Source organism: Castor canadensis, chromosome 6 (genome assembly GCF_047511655.1).
Source record: "Castor canadensis chromosome 6, mCasCan1.hap1v2, whole genome shotgun sequence".
Lineage (NCBI taxonomy): Eukaryota > Metazoa > Chordata > Mammalia > Rodentia > Castoridae > Castor > Castor canadensis.
In genome coordinates, this window is record NC_133391.1 from 80,196,183 (window position 1) to 80,215,839 (window position 19,657).

Sequence of the window (19,657 nt, forward strand, 5' to 3'; positions counted from 1 at the left end):
TTTGAATTATCTCTATTCTTTGGCTGTTATGAATAATGCTGCATGAACATTTACATATATATGGCTGTGTTTTTATGTCTCTGGGAATGGAGTGAAATTGCTGGATCATTAGGTTAACTTTACTTTCGACCTCTTGAGAAAGTGTCTGAACTTTTTTCTAAAATGCTGCACCATTTTACATTTCCACTATTTTGCAGAAGAGTTCTAACTTCCAGCATCTCCAAAACTTGTTAATTCCTTTTTTAAAGTAAATCCTAGACATCCTAGTGAGTCTGAAGTGATCTTGTTTCTATTCCCCTGATAGCTACTAGGGTTAAGACATTATTTTTTCACATGATTACTGACCATTTGTTAATAATATTCTTTGGAGGTGTCTATTCAGACTCTTTCATGTACTCACTGAATAGAGTGAATAACTAGTATAAAAATGAACTGATAATAGATAGCAAGACTTCTAGGTACAAGGATGCTTATGAGTTATTGGAAATAAATATGTTTAAAATAATGCAGTTTGGAAAGGAAGCACAGACAAGAGGAAACTAGTAGGAAAGGACTGAGATATGGATGAGGAAGAAAAGTAGAAGCATGTGGACATGCAAACCTGAGACCAGTAGTTTGGGATGACTGCTGTAGAGGTGCTGCATACACCTTCAGATCAGGTGTTTAATTCTCATTTAATTGCTGGGGCATTCAAGAATATTATTAACTCAGCCCCTAAAGGCTGCAGAGGATAGCAGACTAAGAAGAATCATATCCCACCAAATTGGTGCACTCCTCTAGACACTCAACAGGCTAATATAACTGTCAGTTATAGGTTCACAGGCACAGAGAACTGACTGAACCATTTCAATTTATTACTTATTAAAGGCCCACCACTTTCAGAATTATCTGGGTTTGGACAATAACCTTTCCTGCCTTTCTCATATGTTATGCTGTGATCTTCCACATTTTCATCACTTAAGAATTATTCTTTGCCTCTGTTCCTTTTCTCACTGGGTATAGGTGTATTTACCATTGTGGATTACCACATACTTGTTAATTCACTAATGTATCAATGTATTGGAGTATCGCCAGATCTCATGAGAATATTTAGCAGAAGAAAATGTTTCCTAAGAGAGCAAAGTAAACATGGGCAGAGAATTAATGATACATTTTAAATACAGAGTATTTTCAATTACAAAGAAAAAAACTGCTCTTTGTTCTGTAATGTATCTTGTACTGTGATGGGGGACCCACCCCATCTAAATTTAACTTTCTCATTTTGCTTATAAAACTGTTTACCAAAAGATTCTTAGAATAAAGACTTGCTATATGGTTGAAGGTAGTATAAATATTATAAATCAGCAGCCTTTCTATATAATCAAAAAATAATATAAAATGAGAAGGGAGTGTTGGATCTTCGTAAGAGCACTTAATATGAAATTTGTGGGAATGAATCTAGAAAAGAAACCAACATGACCAAAGTAAAAGACACAGCTCAGCTTTCCTTGGGTGCATTAAACAAACTTGAACAAATGGAAACCCATCCCACAATCAGGGGTATAAAGACTGACAGATTTATTAACAAATTAATATGCAAATAAATTATTAACAATAGCCAAGAAAATCTTGGGGACAAACAGCAGAAGTAATGTAGAGAAATGGTTAAAAATATAATAAACCTAACATGCTCAGAGTACTCTTAAAAACTGATCCTAACCTATGGCAGGTTTCTATAATAAAAGTATCATCACAAACTAGTGAGGAATTATACATTGACTTCACATATGAAGATCTATGTAGAGAAAAATAATGTTTTTCCTAACTTAATACTTTATTACCTACTTCATTTATGTACTAAGTCATCATTACTTTGTTTGGGGAGTGGGGTGGGGAGGGAATGGACAGTGCTGTGGCTTGAATTCAGGGCGTAACACTTGCTAGGCAGATGCTCCACCATTTGAGCCACTCTGCCAGCCCTTCTTTTATAGGTAAGATTATTTTCACATAGATGAATTAAAAATAACAAAGGTAAAAGAATGAAATTTGTTAACAAATATTAGAGCAAAAAGAGATATTGATGTATTAAAAAATACTTCTCTAAGCCAGGTGTGGTGGCTCATGCCTGTGATCCCAGCTAACAGGGAGATGGGACCAGCCAGGACAAAAAAAGTTAATGAAACCCCATCTCAGCCAATAAACTGGGCATGGTGGCATATGTGTGATTCCAGCTACACAGGCGGTATAAACAGGAGGATTGCCCACACAAGCAAAAATGTATGACCACATTTGAAAAATAACTCAAGCGAGAAGGGCTGAGGCATAGCTCATGTGGGTAGAGCTCCTGAGGTGATAGGGTTTTGAACTCGGGGCCATGCCTCTAGCCCTTGTTTACTTTAGTTCACTTTCAGAGAGGGTCTGGTGCTTTTTTGGTCCAAGGTTAGCTTTGGTCTGTGATTCTTTTATCTATGCTTCCCACCTAGCTGGGATTATAGGCCCAGGTTGTTTGTTGAGATGGGGTCTTGGTAACTCTTTTGCTCAGGCAGGCCTCAAACCACAATCCTCTCAATCTGTGCTTCCCGAGCAGGTGGTATTGCAGGTGTGCACTACCACGTCCACCTTTGGACAGCAATTTTTAAAATGCTATTGGCCAGAATTCCCAATATAATGTTACTTGGAAATGGTGAGGGTGGACATTCTTGTCTTTTATCTGATCATAAGAGGAAAGTATCCAATCTTCCACTATTAGGTATGATACCAGCTATTGATGTTTTCAAAGATATTCTTTAGTAGTCTGAGAATTCATTCCATTCCAAGTTGGCCATCATAGAGTAGAGATTAGAGGTATTTCCTGTTTCACAATTGTCCATAGTTTCTAAGCAAAATAAATATTACTTCTACTTCTCATCTTCTTTGTTATTCCACTAAGCAGTACTGGAGTGCTTCAAGGTGCATTCCTAGGCTACCTTCTCCTTTCTATACTCCTCCTGCCCTGAATGATTTCATCCATGCTTTGAAATGCCACCCATTTGCCAAGTAATACCACAGCTCCTACTTAGACCAGTCACTGCCACCCTAACTCATATCCAACTGCATATCCAGTTGCTCTACCTGTATATCTCAGATATTTCAACTGAGTATATCCAAAATAAAAATGATTTCCTGCATCCAACCATACTGAATGAGTTTCACTTTAAAATTCTTTCTTTTTTCTCAGTATTGGAGTTTGAACTCCAAGCCTCTTGCATGCTAGGAAGGTGCTTTACCACTTCAGCTATTCCTCTACTCCTCACTTTAAAATTCTTCAATATTCAACTTCGAGTGAACTCAAAGCTGGAGACAGCAAGAGAACAACATTACAGTCCCTTTCTCAAGGCAATTGCTTCATATCATCCTCTTAATTCTATTAACACCTCTGCCAGCATCCTTGGAGCATGAATTACATGGACCAGGGTAAACCAGATGCAGCTCACCAAAGAGTTTGAATTACCCCATCTCAAATATTTTTAAAACTTTAAATTAGTTACCAACTGTTTGAAACATCAGACTTGACAGAAAAATCTGAATTATTGCCATATTCTTCAAAATAACCAAGGTATCTGGCAAAAATGGCTGGAGTCACAGCTTCCTCTCTGAAAAGCAAATGGTCCATGTTGCCTGGTTTGGCATTACCAGACCTAAAAACACCTACTGTATTTGCACTGCAGAACCTGCCCATCCCTGCATACACAGCAGTTTGTAAGCAAGGGTGGAAACGAGCCTAGTAGGAATCTAGAGAATAATCACACCTGGAAAACACCTTTTTATCCAGTACCAAATGTGGTATGGGCACTCTCTGTGTAACTGAAGTTCATTTTAGTAGGAGACATGAAACTACAAAGGTGAAGAATGAGAATTTCCAAGGAAGAATTCAACCTGATACACAGAGCCATGTACACACAGTTCATGCACACCAGCATGAGCTTTAGGATCTACTAGACTCTCCATGTGATTTTTTGGGAGTTGACTTTAAGATTATTTATATAAATCATTTTGATAGGTGTGAACAGAGTATGTTACCATCTGTTTCTGCAGACACATGCAAGCACTGTAACTTTTCAAGAATTTCAAAAACCAAATGGAAAATCAAAGACATTAAAAATAAAGTATTGATAAGGTAAAATGGCAAACTTGAGGAAAGAATGGCCAATCTTTAGAATTCCACTAAGCTTTTATCACACAATTTGGTCATCCAGAAACTTTCTGATGTGTTGACTAAATCCATTGTTTTTATCCAGCAATCAGTCACTGGCAGATTTCATGACTGATTAAAGCTAGGGAAATGTCCATCAGATGATAGGGATTCATCATTCATCAAACTGGCCCATCACACCAATATTAAGACATAGAAATTTACCAGCAAACTAACCTAAGAATGAGGGAATGTTTATGAAACAGCCAAAGTAATGGTGTAGCAGTGTATCTTGAGACTGGTTGCAGACAAAACACAGAAACTTCATTCCTGTGATCTCTATTCTGTTACTCCAGTTCTTCTACTTACTTCTACTTACTTCCCTGCCACTGCCATCTGGCAGGATATACAAAGAGAGATATAAGTATACCACGAGCTTTCTGAACCTAGAAAAGTGGAAAGACATTCTCTTCCACTGAAAGACCATGTCCACTTCGGATGAATCTACAAGTGGCAGGGAGAGCTCCCTCATAAAGAGGCAGGCATTCCTTGTATGTACTTCAGTCTTTCTAGAATGCCATGTGCTTAACTAGCCTGATCACTTGTCTTCAATCATCTATTTAAATGGAGAAAAGTTCTTGAGTTTTTACTTTAGTAGCTGGTTGAATTAAGTTACTAATATCTGTATCATACGACTTCTTTAAGACAATTTAGCTAAGGATACCAGCTCTTGAATGTGGTTCCCTTCAACAAAGACCCAAATGCTAGTCACTAAGAGCAGTGAAAGTAGACAGTTGTTAAGAGTTTCAGGATGTGGGGGAATAACCATGATTCCATAATGCCAGATGTTGCAGGTGCCCATCTTGCAGGAAGGTACAGACTGAGCAGTGTGGTCACTGCTGCCCTTCATTTTCCAGCAACGGAGGATAAAATGTCTCTTTTTGTCATACCCCCGCCCTGATCCCCCAGACTAGGGTTTGAATCCAGGGCTTCACACTTGCTAGGCAGGCACTCTACTTCCCCAGTCCTTTTCTGGGTTGGTTATTTTCAAGATAGGGTCTCATGAACTATTTGTCCAGGCTGGCTTCGAACTGTGATTCTCCTGATGTCTGCCCCCTAAGTAAACAGGATTATAGGCGTGAGCCACTAGTGCCTGGCAATGATGCCAAGAAGAAATGACTAAAACTTTTCCAAACTATGTGGACTCTGAGCCAATGATTTGTCTCTAAGACTTATACTTAAAATCCTTTAAAAAACCACCAAACTTAATGCTCATGTCCATTCTACAAAAAACCAATTTGGTGATACCATCAACTTGCCAGCTGTACTTTACCTGAGGACAGAGGGCTTCTAATTGGCTTGCAGACATGCGAACAAGCTTTACACCTTCTTCGTTGTTTGAAATGGAACAGGCCAAGTTGGCAACCTATAAAAGGAACATAAAAAGGTCTGAGAATTTTTCTCTTTTTCACAGCTAAGGAAAACAGACATATACCTATCCTTATCCTTGACCTTTCTAGAACAGATGGCAAAAGCACCTCGGAGGCTTTACTTCTCACAGACTGATTATTTCCTTATGAAGACAGATTTTTAAACTGTCCTACACAAACTACAGGGATGCATAACACACATCATATATAGGTTGGTGGCAGTACCCATAACACACGCTTTACAGGGGCATCTAACCTGCCTGAAGAGTAACTTCAGAAAGAGACTTGCTGGTTTAGGCAATAATGTAAGAAGAGCTTAGGAAAGAACTGTCAGTATACACAAGTAAAAATGTATTTTGTAGCTGCTCTTAAAGAAAGAAAATCAAAATTCTAAGTTGCTATTCTCAATTGACAAGTATATGCAAATGCTTGGTTTAAGCCAAGATGAGTTTTATTTGAATGCAAGTCAATTTTTCAAATAAAAAAAATAGCATGAAAACATCATCAAGATGTATCAAAGGCCATCCTTATCAAAAATGGAAAAGAAAGGGCCAGGCATGGTAGAGCATGTCTGTAATCCCAGCTACTCAGGAGGTGGGGATAGGAGAATTACAGTTCAAGTCCAGCCCAGTCAAAGTTCACTAAGCCCCTATATCAAAACAAACTAAGAGCCAAAGGACTGGGAGCATGGCTCAAGTGCCTAGCAAGTAAAAGATCCTGAGTTCAATATCCAGTACAAAAAAAGAAAAGGAAAAGGAAACAAGGATAATATACCACAGACAAGAGTAAAAGTGTCTTTCAAGTGGGTTGTCAAAATACACAAGCAGTTTCTGGCTGAAGTGCTTAACCACCATCTAAACCATCTCAGTCATTTCAACAGCATAGCTTATGTAGCCAGAAATGATGTTTCCAAGTTGTGCACTTGCTTTGCTAAAGCTCTATCCGTGTTGAGAATGCTGCTCTACAGCGACTGCTAAGGCAGTGATCACTTATCCATGTTTCTAAATGAACAAGCCTGCCGATTCCATTAGCAATGCTATGGCCAAAAAGCATACACAGTGCTGAGACACATCTTTACCTCAGGTGCAAAATGAGTTATGAATGATAAAGGCATAGGAATATCAGAGGCATTTTCCAGAATCTAAATGCCAGAGTAAACAAGGGCAATGGCAATAACATTTGATTTTCACTCCTCCACCTAACTTAAACACATAAGTGCATAAGAAAAATTATACACTATTATGGCTGTTGTTTGCAATGTTACAGTTAGGGATTATCAGCAATGCCTGTAACAAGGAGAAACAAAAGAAGTAACATACAGTTTAAACATAAAAGTGAAAAGAAATTTGAAAATCAAATCTGTAATGTTTCTGAGGCCTCTAAAAATCACAAAAAGTATAACATTTACAACTCCCAGAAGCTTGCAAGTCTACCTGTCAACTGTCTAGTAGATCTGAGCAAGGAGGCATTTCTCTTAAGGATAACAATCTATTAGATGATTGTAAATTTCTGTTTAAAAATCATTCCAAATTTTCAAAGTTAAATTTTTTTAAACTTAAAAAAACCACCAAAATGTGTATTTTATATAGGCATGATAGTACATAACTATAATCTGAGTACTTGGAGTTAAAGGCAAGAGGACTGTGAGTTCAAGTCCAGTCTGGACTACATAGAGAGATCGTGTCTCAAACAAACACAAAACAAAAAGGCATTCTGGAAAAACACTGTAAGTTTGATGTTGATTGCATAATTAGCAGTTTTGGCTTAACAGAGCACCCTGGTGAGGTAAGTATAGGAATGCCCAACTGTGCTGCCCACTCCTCTCTTTCAGGAGGCAAGGTGGATGGTACTGTTAGGACACGAGTGACTGATTCTGCCTCACACCCTCTAGTCACTACTCACACAGTTTTATTTGAACTTACATTATTGCAACTTTGTCACTCCTTTAAATTTGCAAACAAAATTAAGAAGTGAAGGTTTATATAAGGATTTTTTGCAACTGATTTTACATTACAGTAGTGTGTGGTTAAAGCTAAAATGGCTGATTCTTTATGCCATTTCTATTTCCTGATACAAATCCTAACAAAACAAAGGCTATAGAAGACTTGATCTTAATTTCCAAATAGTACTTAAAAATGTTTCTAATGCACTGCTAGACCATTACTAAAGCAGTAATGCTCTAGTTGAGTACACTGCCCATTTCAGAAGGAAGCAGCACCTGCAATGTCAAGTCTTCTCCAGATGAATGAGCTTCAATTCGCCCTTCAGCAATAGGGTTACTCATTTCTAACATTCATCATCTCAACCACAGACCTCTGAGAGGCTAACCTTATATACTAGCTAGTGCCAGGCCTGGCTATAGTTAAAGGAAGCTGTGAGGAGATGGGGCTTTGTGAATGCTTCTTTCTGTGGAAATGTGGTGCTCTAGAAATCTGGGGTAGCATTAAATACTGAGACTAAAGAGAGTCTGAGCCAGGTGTGGTGGCGGTACAACTATAATCCCACATTTGGGAGGCTGAGGGAGTAGGATTGAGAATTTAAGGCAATCTGGGCTACATAGTGAGTCCTTGTCTCAAAAAATAAAAAGAAAATCCCCAAGAGTATCTGAAGTCTAAATTCAAAACATTTAGAGCACTTAACTTCCCCAGAGAACCTGGCAGAGTTGAGACTTTGTTAAACAACGGGCAGTATTTCAAGGTTTGCTCTAAGAATAATCTATCATTGTATCTTTGCTACCACAGTTCCCTGTGTATTAGTAACTTAAATATCTCTGATTACTGTTCAACTAAGAGGTGGGTTATGGGCCACTAGCTAGTTATGGACCACTAGCTTTGAGATCAAAGAGTCCTCTTTGCTAGCTTCTGCCTCTCCTCTGTCAGTACAGAAGAGCAGGTTTCACAAACCTTGAAAACCCCTGATAAAACAAAATCAGCTTTGAGTTTTGCCCAGAGTAGCACAGTAACAATCTGTGCTATTGAGGAAAAGACTGCCAAAGCCAGGTTGTTTCAGATCAACCAATAATGACATCTGTACAAAACAGAAACAAGAACTTTTCAGTCATTTAGGAATACTCTACATTTATTCCACAATTATCTTTACTTAAAACTTGTTATATGAAGTTTTATGTTCAAAAAATACCCTATATGACTATTTCCCTCTACTCTGGCCTTCTAATATGTTATATCATATCTATGGTCCAAAACATGTTTTAGGTTTAATACCCCTAAGCAATTGGCAAAGACAAATATAAATGGAAATATTCTCTGTCTGAAAGGTAACTAAACGTAAATCTCCACATACAAAATGCCAGGAATGTGAACCCACAATTAAAAAAAAAAACACATAAAACACACAAGGAAATAAGCCATCTTGGGCAAGAATAAGCAAAACCACCATGTATGTAATCAGATCCATAACAAATGCGGATACTCATTTGATCAAAAGTCAAATATATGTCTCATGTTAACAAAAGGAGTACTGATAAAGAAAAAGATACCCAAAAATTAGTATGGAGATTTCAAAAGGTCAAAATAGAACTTCAATAAAAAGTAGTAACTTCTAACACCATTAGCAATATAAAATGTTGATTAAATACTGCTAAAAAGAGAATTAGTAACCTCAAAAGTCAAACTGAAGAAATTATTAAAAAAAAAAAAACTAAAAAAAAACTGTGATACAGAAAATAAAGATATTAAAACATGTGAGATAGAATGAGACAGTCTATTATTTCACTCAGTATTAAAAGGGAAGAGAATATAGTGGGAGACACAATACTGAAACAGAAAATGGCTACAAATCTTTGAGAGAGGATGAAATATAATTTTCAGACTTGGAAAGTCAAACAACTTCTGAACAGGTGGGTAAAAGTCCAGCATTAGGAAGTAATAGCTTGAGCTAAAGCTGATCTGCAAATTCCAAAAGAAATCCATACTTTGCTACAGTGAAGCTTTAAAAAAAAAAAAAAAAAAAAAAAAGATTTTTCAAGAACAGAAAGAAAACACAAACTATCTATAAAGACACAGCCAGCAATGGAAACCACAGGCAAGGAAGTAATTATCTTCAAATCACTAAAAACTTCAAATTACTAGAACTTACATATCCAATGAACTTTATATTCCCAAGAATTAGGGCAAAATAAGGATACGAAGACAAGAGAGAAATAAACATAAGGCCACTGACTCTCTACAGGTCTTCCTCCACTACTAAAGAAGTCCCTAAAGAACATATTCAGGAAGAAAGTAACTGATCCCAGAGAAAGGTTTAATATGCAAGAAGAAAATGGGAAGACAAAAAAAAAAAAAAAGTATCTGGTGAATAAATTTAAGCAAAGGCTGAAAAAAATGAATCAACAGTGTTAAATCATGAAGCTAAAAATTAGAGATCCAAAACAATGTACAACAATATTTAAGTTGGACATCAAATAAAGTAAAAGCAATCTAAGATTCTTATATTGTTTCAGAAGAAGAAAAGATACTGATTAATCCAACGTGGAAGTTAAACATCCATGTTAAAATATTCAGCTTCTACCAATAGATTGTTTGGGTGTGACATCCCAAACAATAAAAAAGGAAAAAACATGAGAGATGGAGAATTCAATCAATCCAACAGAAATACAGAATGAGAGTTGGAATATGGGGGTTAGGAAATTAAAATGCAGTGGTAAAAAAACGAATCCGTATGTCAGCAGTATTAATGAAAAACCCTAACGTCCTCATTTCTCCCAATTCTGTCCAGGAAGGCTGAAAGCCACATGCTGGGTTAGGCCCTCACCAGATCATAGCTGGCTAGGTATAACAATTGAATATTAAGACCTTGCCTGTATAGGGTACTTATAAGTAAACAAACAAAATCCCACTGGCCTGTATTTATTATTAAAATGTTGAGGATTCTATGTATTCTATCCTTCAATGTCCCTTGTATAATAAAGAAGCCCAGTTGTAAGGATTCTTTTTCATTTATTCTTAGGATAGGTTTATTTCCAAGGAAAAAAGAATCATTTTTTCTTCATCCTAAGCCTAACTACACAACCGGTTGTTTCATTTTTTCCCACCTACTACCAATGGTTCAGTGTAAAATCTAAACTCATGCATAGTGATGAAGCTCACAATTGTCTACTGTTCTTTTCTTGATTAGAATTTTCAACATCTGCCTTATTTTATGTTTTTATCAAACTAAATTATGCCAATCTAATCTTAGAGAAAAGTTGGATATAAACATAAGCATTGCTAGTAAAAAGACAGAACATAGAATTTGAAATAGTTAATTTTCTGAAATATGATAAGCATTTCAACACCTTGGCTCTTAGATAATTTTAAAAAGGATTTTATTTCTAGATCACCACTGAGATGATCTATAATCAATTTCCACTTAAAAAATTCCCTATTTCTAGGGATGGAGGGGGCTTAGATTCAGTGGAGAACCTGCCTAGCAAGCGTGAAGCCCTGAACTCAAACCCCAAAAAAAGAAAGAAAAAAGAAAAATTCCTTATTTTATCTAACTGCCTAATTCATCAGTAAATCTACAAAGGGTACCTATCTAAACATGAGTACATCATTAGTCTACTTCCTGATTAGAAAGTGGGAGGACCTATACTCTTTTTCTGGAATACAGCCGAGGTTGAGCAGAGTGTTTCCTTAATCATTCCTTCCATGCTCCAAGAGAAAGAACAATCTTGAGGCCCTTTGAGAACTGAGTTCATAGAACTGCTTTCACTTTATTATCTGAAAACTTGGCCAGGTACTTAAGTTCAGCCAAAAAAGCTTGTCTGGAGTAAGGGACATGCAAGACAATTTTGGCTTTCACAACCCCATGCATCTGAACTTAGACTTAGAGCCCCCTGAAAATGTGAGAAAACCAAACTCAATTTGCTTATAATTCTTCCAAGGACACCTGACTTCTTTCATGCAAAGCTCCTACAGTTCTAGAAAACTAAAGCTTCATTTCATTTGTTATTTGCCAGAATTTCAGCCTACAGTGTCATATAGAAGCACTGAGAAAATACACAGGTAGTCATATATGATCAATGTTTAATTCAAATGCTCTTTACACAGCCTTCTTCGAGGCCACTTTACCGCACAATATCAGCACCCCACAGAATAAAAAGTATAATGCAGATTATTCAATTTGTAATTAAAATACACACTTCAAACCAATAAAGCCTCACTCTATGAAGTTCTGGATAATGAGAAATATTTGGGAGGTGGGGAGGACGCAGGTGATAATGCAACTCAAGAGCACATGTTACATTCACTTTTTGATTCTTCATTCACAAGGCAGTGAATGACATATAATCTTACTGTTAACAAATTCATCATAAGAGGCACATTTCAATATAGTATCTGAGGCTGAGGGGAAAGGGATACTAAACTATATAACAGTTTTATAGGCAGATTCTATGACTGGCATTTTCTTTATTTCACTCTCTCAATTTGTAAAAATTGAGAAAAACTCAGAAGAGAACAAAATTGAAGGGAAAACTGTATGCAGCCAAAGGAGGTGGGCAAGGAATGAAACAATTAGAAAGGACACGTAAGTGCTGCATTATTGACAAAAAGGTTAATATTTCTGACAACAAGCAAATTTTCACTTCAATATACTTTAAATTGAAGAGCAACATAAAGAAATGATTAATTTGGTATGGAAAGGAAAAGTCAAGTATAAAAGATGTTATCATTACCTAGAAAAACAGGTGCGCCATTTTATAAGCAGATGTGAGAAAAGCTTTTGATGCTACACTCAAAACAGAAGAAAATGGTGAAGAATTTCTCAGCTCACTAGTACTAGCCCTCAGTTCCTGCTCACCCCCAGCCACGACAACCACCAGGACTCAAAACACTCATATAAGAAAAGGGGCTTCAATGCCCTAAAGGGAGTGACCAGATTCTATTGCCAATTGTGGTATGAGGCAGTCACAGATCTTAGCCAGACACTCAGAAAACAAGGTAAGAGAGGCTTCATGGCAAATATTCTGCTATTTACATAAAATTTTCACAAAAATTACAAAAGTCATTTAATAATATCCAATAGGCACAAGGATGACACTGACACTGTGTGTACACCAAAGGACCAGCAGAATTCAATTCTGGTGATAAAATGCCAATTGTCTGTACATGCTCTTCTTTCAAGGTACCCAGAAAGGGAAGCCTTTCTGAGAGTGTTATTCCGACTACTAGTCAGAAACTATTAATACCATCTGAAGTAACTTTATATGATATTCCAATTTAAAGCACAAACTTTTTATTCTATTTCATTTGATCTGAGGAAAATTACTTCTACTAAAGCAATATATAAGACTTCCAAAAACAATGTTAGCAAGAGCCAACACATCTGCTTCAAATTTATTTTGATCATGTATTAAAAGGGTACCCAAATAACAGCTTTAGTACTCAGCTTCCATTTCAAACGCTGATAAAATGGATTAAAAATTTAAAACATATCCCTCCAGTGGAATTTATAGTACACTGTACAAAATATATATACTATACAAAATAAGCATTTATTTTTATTTTGTCTAGCTCTTGCTGATAGAAGCTAATCTCCATGTAGATAAAGATTTTTGTCTTATTCACTACTATATCCCCAGGACCCAGAACAGTGACCTGGATAATATTAGGAACGCAATAAATATTTGCCATGAGAATATTCTTATAACTTTTTCTCTCTTAACTACAGAAAGGTTGCTTGGGTTTTTGAACGCTTCATTGTAGCAAACAAACAAAAAAAATTAAAATACTGTTCATATCCATGTTATTTAACCATCATCTTCACAGCCCCAAATGATTCATTCCCTCATGTACACAATATACAAGTTGATGCATAAAGTCATTTTGTATACCAAAATTTGAATGTCAAGATTAAATACTTGAGAACAAGACAAAGCTCACTAACACTTGTTTACCCGTAATTCAGAGCTCTGCATTTCTCAAAGTAACAGTCCTCAGACCACTGAATCAGAGTCTTTGGGATACTGGCTCAGCGATTTGAATGGTGGGCATCTAGGTGAACTGATTAACTTCGACAACTAAGAAGTTCAGCTGTCTAAAAGTTGTTGAACACCTTCTGTGTTCTAGGAATTATTCTAGGCCCATGTTCTCATAGAATTTACAATCTATTGGAGTGGGTAGGGAAGGGGAAAAAATTGAGCAAATCCAGTAACTTGAGATAGTAAGAACTATGCCTGACATACATTAGAAGACAGGAAGTGGGGGTAGAGAGGGAAGGACTACTGGACGATGAGATGGAAGGGATTAAGGAATCTAGCAAAGATTTCTGTTGAGACGACTTTTGGACACAGTACACAGAACACAGCTGGTGACATGTTTGGGCATGAGGAAGGACGGAGTAGTTAACAAGGTAGGGGCCAGTCAGCAAGGGAGCCAGTATTAATGGTAGTTGGAAAGACAGGCAGGATACCTTACAGGCCACTGTTAGCAATCTGGATTTTAGGATTTTATTATACTGTATCCTGAAGCCATGGAGTAGGTGGGTGAGTGGTGTGGTCCAGAAGCAGTAGAATGACATGATCTGATTTAAAGAGATCGCTGGGTACTGTTGGCTCGTGGCTCATGACTGTAACCCTAGCTACTCAGGAGCAGAGATCAAGAGGATCTCAGTTCAAAGCCAGCCTAGGTAAATTGTTCTTGAGACACTATCTTGAAAAAACCCTTAACAAAAAAGGGCTGGTGGAGTGATTCAAGGTGTAGGCACTGAGTTCAAACCCCAGTACCAATAAATAAATAAATAGGTAGATAGATAGATAGATAGAAAGAAAGAAAGAAAGAGATCATCATGTTGGCTCTTTAAAGAGGAACAAAAAGTGTGAACAAAGAAATCAGTTGGGAGATTGCTGTAGAAATCCAATTAGAGATGATAACTTATTTCCATAAAGAAGTAAGTGAAAGGTGGATGATATGGGGATTTACTGATTACATACTGAGGAGTAGTAGTCAAGGATAGGTTGTAGACTTTGGGTTTGAGAAACTAGATATATAAATAAAGTGAATGAATATACAAACAAATAGATAAAAGTACAAGGATGTTGATTAGAACATTATATATAACAGCAACGAGAAGAACTTAAATAACCTAAATGCCTAATGGTAGGAAATGGTTAAATGAACGGACTATTAGGCAATCAGTATAAATGCTGTACCATGTATACTGTAACATGGTAAAATGGCCATGATATTAGTGGCTGAAGTGATAAGAGCATCTGACTAGCAAGCATGAGGTCACGAGTTCAAATCCCAAGACAGCTGGAAAAAAAGCCCAAACATTTCTGGAGTACATCAATGTTATTAGACATAAAGCTAGGTCAGAATCATCACACTTAAGCCAACACTGATAAGTAACTTCAACTAGCTGGCTAGTTACTTTGTAAAGAAGCTGCTCTCTATCAATCTTGAAAATTTGCGTCTCACTTTCTAGATAGGTTTTTATGACATGAAATTACTGAACAGAGAGCTAAGTGTGGTGGTACATCCCTATAATCCCAGCACTTGAGAAGCTGAAATAGGATTGTGAGTTCAAAGTCAAACTAGTGAAACCCTCTCTCAAAAAAAAACAAAACAAGAATTACTGGTCATGGATGGTACATACCTGACTCAATCCCAACTACTTGCAAGTTGAAGATCAGGAGGATCATGTTCTAAAGTCAAACTAAGCAAAAATTAGCAAGACTCCATCTCACACAACAACAGGCATGGTGGTACATACCTATGATCCCAGCTGCATGGGAGGCATAGGTAGGAGGATCATGACCCAAAGCTGGTCCTGAGCAAAAATGTGAGATCCTATCCAAAAAAAAAAGTAAAGCAAAAACAAGGGGGAGGGAACGTGACTCAAATGGTAGAGTGCCTAACAATACAGGGTGTTGAGTTCAAACCCCAGTACCACCACCACCACCATACCCTGCTAAAAAAAGAGAAATTATTGGATAATATAGTGATAGAATATACTTTGGAAAGTAGATAGGCATCTAGAACAAAGAAGCTCCTAGAATGGACTATGCTTCCCATAGTTACCCCATTTTTATGGAGTGATCATGGTAGATATTGAAAAGGACATGAGGGGAATAAGGTAGACATGTCCTATCTAAATGTCTTAGAGAGCAAGATAAAATTAAATGGATTCTTCAATGGCTGAAAAGTTCTACCTTATGATTTATCTTAGATATTTTTTAAACATCAGATTAGATAAACAGAAAGATTAAAAAACAAAAAATAAACAAACAAACAACAACAAAAAACAAAGAGAGGCTGGAGGTATTGCCGAAGTGGTACAGTGCCTGCTTAGCAAGCACAAGACCCTGAGTTCAAACCCTAGTATCAGAGAGACAGAGAGAAATGATAGAAGTTTAGAAGGGACAGCCAATGATACGAAGAGCAATGCCAGCAGCAATCTAGATAAAGCATAGAGTGGATCGAGATGAGTTTAAAAACCACACATATATAGCCAGATACCCACTGACAGGAATGGACAAGATAGCACTAAGCAGCAGGGCCTTTATAGGGAAAACCCCAGGCTCTGACACTGGTGAGCTCAGTGGGGATCACAGAGCACAAAAAGCCAAAGCCCTCCTGGAATAGATTGGTGAGTCTCCTTCCAGAGTTATGCAGGCCTTGACTGTTGCTCTACCATACCTACTGCCCCTGAAGCAGGGATTCAGTGAGGACTAGCACTTGAGTGTAGGGCATTCAGGCAAGAACTATAATGAAGAGAGTCTCTGCAAGGCCTGAGGAAATCATCTAGACTAGCACTGTCACACTGCCCAAAGAAGTATGCCAACTATATAAGGATTTGTGAATATCTTAGTAGCTATAATAAAAAACTCAAAAGGTGAAATTAACAATATATTTACTTAATCTCAAATTGTTATTTCAAATTGTAATATTGTAATCAAAATAAATTACTAATGAACTATTTCACATTTTTTCATACCACTTCATAGAAACATATAGGTATGTATTTTATACTCAAAGTAACTCTTAATTCACATGTGTGTAGCATCAAGAAGATGGATGGAGAGGTTTCAGTATAGACTGACTTTCCTCTCTTAACAGAGACTTCATCAGTGCACTATGCTGCCTCTGGAGGGATAGAGATTCCCATGGCTGAAGGAATTCAAGAAAAGCTACGCAGAAAGGGATTTACACCTCAGAGTAAGAATTTGATTTCATGAGGAAGAACAACTCACTCTGATGTGAAGATCTGATTCCCTGGAGAGAAGAGAAAACCTGATGGTTAAAAGGCATAAAATCCTCAGAAAAGCAGAGTGCAAACAAAGCAAATGGTACCAGGTAAAGAGAAGTGGTAAATGACTGGATAATGCCACTAACAGGAATTACATACAAAAAGCTATAGCAAACAAACCTGCCCTATCTTACTTCTTCCATGTGGTATTTATGGTTCTCTAGCAAGCCAAGCTTCCTGTGTAGTCAACCTACCTGAAAACCATAGTCCACAAGTCTTCAAAAGTGTTATTATATAAAATTTGAATTTTGTCCTGGATTCCTTGGAAGGAACTTTTAAATTTTAGGAATTTCATTAGTGTTAAGAGTTTCATGGTTTATGCTAATGAGATAATTCATGATCATCTCATGTGATTAGACAACTGGAGCTTTGGGATCAGACTGTCATGGAAGAGAGGGGAACTGATGAATAAGTGCCATCAAATCAGTGTTTAATAGACCCCAATAAAAATGCTGGATGTGAAATTCAGTAGAGCTACCAGTTGGTGTATACGTGGATTATGACAGGAGGGTGAAGTGCCCATATTTCACTGGGCACAGAAGTTTTGCACTTGAGTCCTTCACAGACTCTACCTTATCTATCTTTTCATTTGGTTGGTCCTGACTGAAGGTCCTGCCTTTAAAATAAAACGTTCTGCAAGTGTTTCTAGTGAATTATCAAACCTGAGGTGGATCACTAGAACTCTCCAGATTTACAATAACTTGGTCAGAGTGGAAATGGCTTAAGGACCTCCACAGACACAAAATGCAAGTATGGGCAACCTTTCTGGGCTTGTGACTTTAACCCACGAGTCTAAACTAACTACTGGTAGTTCGTGTCAAAACTGTACTGCAGTATTTTAGGAGGACCAGTCCTCTCAAACACATCTGGCACAACTCTGTGACTTCAGAATCTGAGCCTTTCTTTGCCTGCCAGAGGCTTATTTTCACCATCCTTGCTCAACTTTTATATTCCATTCTTACTTCCACTGCCCCCCGCCCCAATCCTCAGGAAGAAGGGTCCCTCAAACCAAAGTTATCCGGTAAACATTTACTTCAGTATGGAGAGAGCTAATGAAAAGAAATGAAGTAAAGAGATTAATAAATAACTCACAATGAAGTATTTTTCTTTTGCTAAAACAAGTCTTTGGGTCTGTGAAGTGGCTTGAGTGCTAGAATGCCTGCCTAGCAAGCATGAGGCCCTGCTTCAAACCCAGCCCCCTCCCAAAAAAGAAGTTTCTAGTTCTAAGTGTTTTATTATAACACAAAAGTGGTGGGGGGAGGAGAATGGCACTACAAAGCCTATGGTATGTCTCAAGCAGTGAAAAACCCAAGTGTCATTTAATACATAGATGAGAGGAGGGTGGAAGGCACAGATTGGGGCAGAGAAGTGAAAAAGTGGTCAAAACTGATCTCAAAGTGGAACATTACAATCTAATCTCTAATAAGAGTCCTTAGTTTCTGATGTTCAGAATGAAATAAAAATAAAAAACTTCTGGAATAAAGTTTTCAAAAACCACTCAGTCAATTCCAATGCTTCTCAGAGGGTACTTTAGGCTGTCCACTAAGCCAGTGTGCTCAGGCATACAACTTTCACTATTGGAGGGATGCAACTTGAGTGAAGTTAACCAAGTACTAAATCTCTGCAAGTCTCAGTTTCCTTACCTGAAAAATGCAGTACTGGTATAAAGTAGGTGCTCACCAATTATCAGTTCTTTCAGGGCTGAGAGGCTGAGGTTGACACAACTGGTCCTAATAAAGGGTCCTCCAACTCCAGTACAGACAAGGGCTGCCCACTCTTCAGCTGCCACACTGAGCTCTCATTACCATGCTGGTACACTTAAGGCCTTGGGTTAGCAATGTCCTTGATTCCTGTTACTCAAACAAACTTTCTGAGGCATAGGCTACTTATAGGAGACTGGTTTCCTGAACACTATCTTTGTACATTGGGAAATTACATCTCATACTATCATGTGACTATTTTGAACAATATTATGCTTTAAAACACACAAAGTGTCCAATTTCAGTTCCAAATACTAGAATCATTAATTTGAATAGCAGACTGACCTACGTACTCTATACATAATTAATTCAGGCCAGGATAACAATTCAATTAATGCTCAAAGAAAGCTGGATGTAAAATTAGTAATGCATTTAATGTGATTACTGATGTTTTCCTTGGAATATTTTTATGGTATAAACTTGGGCTAATGCCACTATAAATTTAAATGTACACACATTTTACACGAAAGCTCATTTTCCATTCTTTTATAATGACCAACTTACCAAATGGCCTATGGAATATCTTTGCCAAATGTTAGGTTTCTGCACTAAGGAAACGAAATCAAATACTTTGAGTGTATGTGTACGGTGTGTCATATTTCCAAATTACAGCAATAAATTAAACAATAATATAAATTCAGTTTACAAAAGAATAAGCCTAACTTCTCTGGAAATTAGTGACAATTCACTTTTTCTTCTCATCACTCTACAAGTCAACCATTTCCACACAGATTTCTACAATATAAACATATCTAATTAGCAGCATGCCAAGACTCATTTTCTTCATTTTAAAACAAGGAGTCTGTATCTTAAGCTAAGTACGTGACATACACCATCTCTTTTGGTTCTCAAAATAACCCCAAGGTAGGTATCATTAGTATCCTCTTTATACAGACAAGAAATAGGAACTGAAAGGCATTAACTTGCCAGCATAGAAGCCCAGGCAGTGTGACTCCTGAGAGATCCTGCTCTTATCTGTCACCACTTTCTATACTGTCTTTTGAATCAAGTGTCATGAGCTATCTTTATCTGCATTACCATGAAGTGATGATGTTAAGGTTTCTAGG

General features: G+C 37.3%; 1 protein-coding gene across 2 annotated transcripts in view; it reads right to left on the minus strand.

The window, feature by feature from the left end:
* Positions 1 to 19,657, minus strand: part of Ctnna1 (catenin alpha 1) — a 146,790-nt gene that overhangs the window by 19,487 nt on the left and 107,646 nt on the right. The window contains exons 1-2 of one of the 2 annotated variants that reach the window (XM_074076916.1): positions 18,511 to 18,648; positions 5,484 to 5,576 (exon numbers count right to left, since the gene is read on the minus strand). In XM_074076916.1, the coding sequence (XP_073933017.1) occupies positions 5,484 to 5,519 (36 nt within the window). In that variant the 5' untranslated portion in view covers positions 5,520 to 5,576; positions 18,511 to 18,648. Of the gene's footprint in view, positions 1 to 5,483; positions 5,577 to 18,510; positions 18,649 to 19,657 lie in introns of those variants that run through there. The other variant, XM_020156099.2, reaches the window with a different exon arrangement.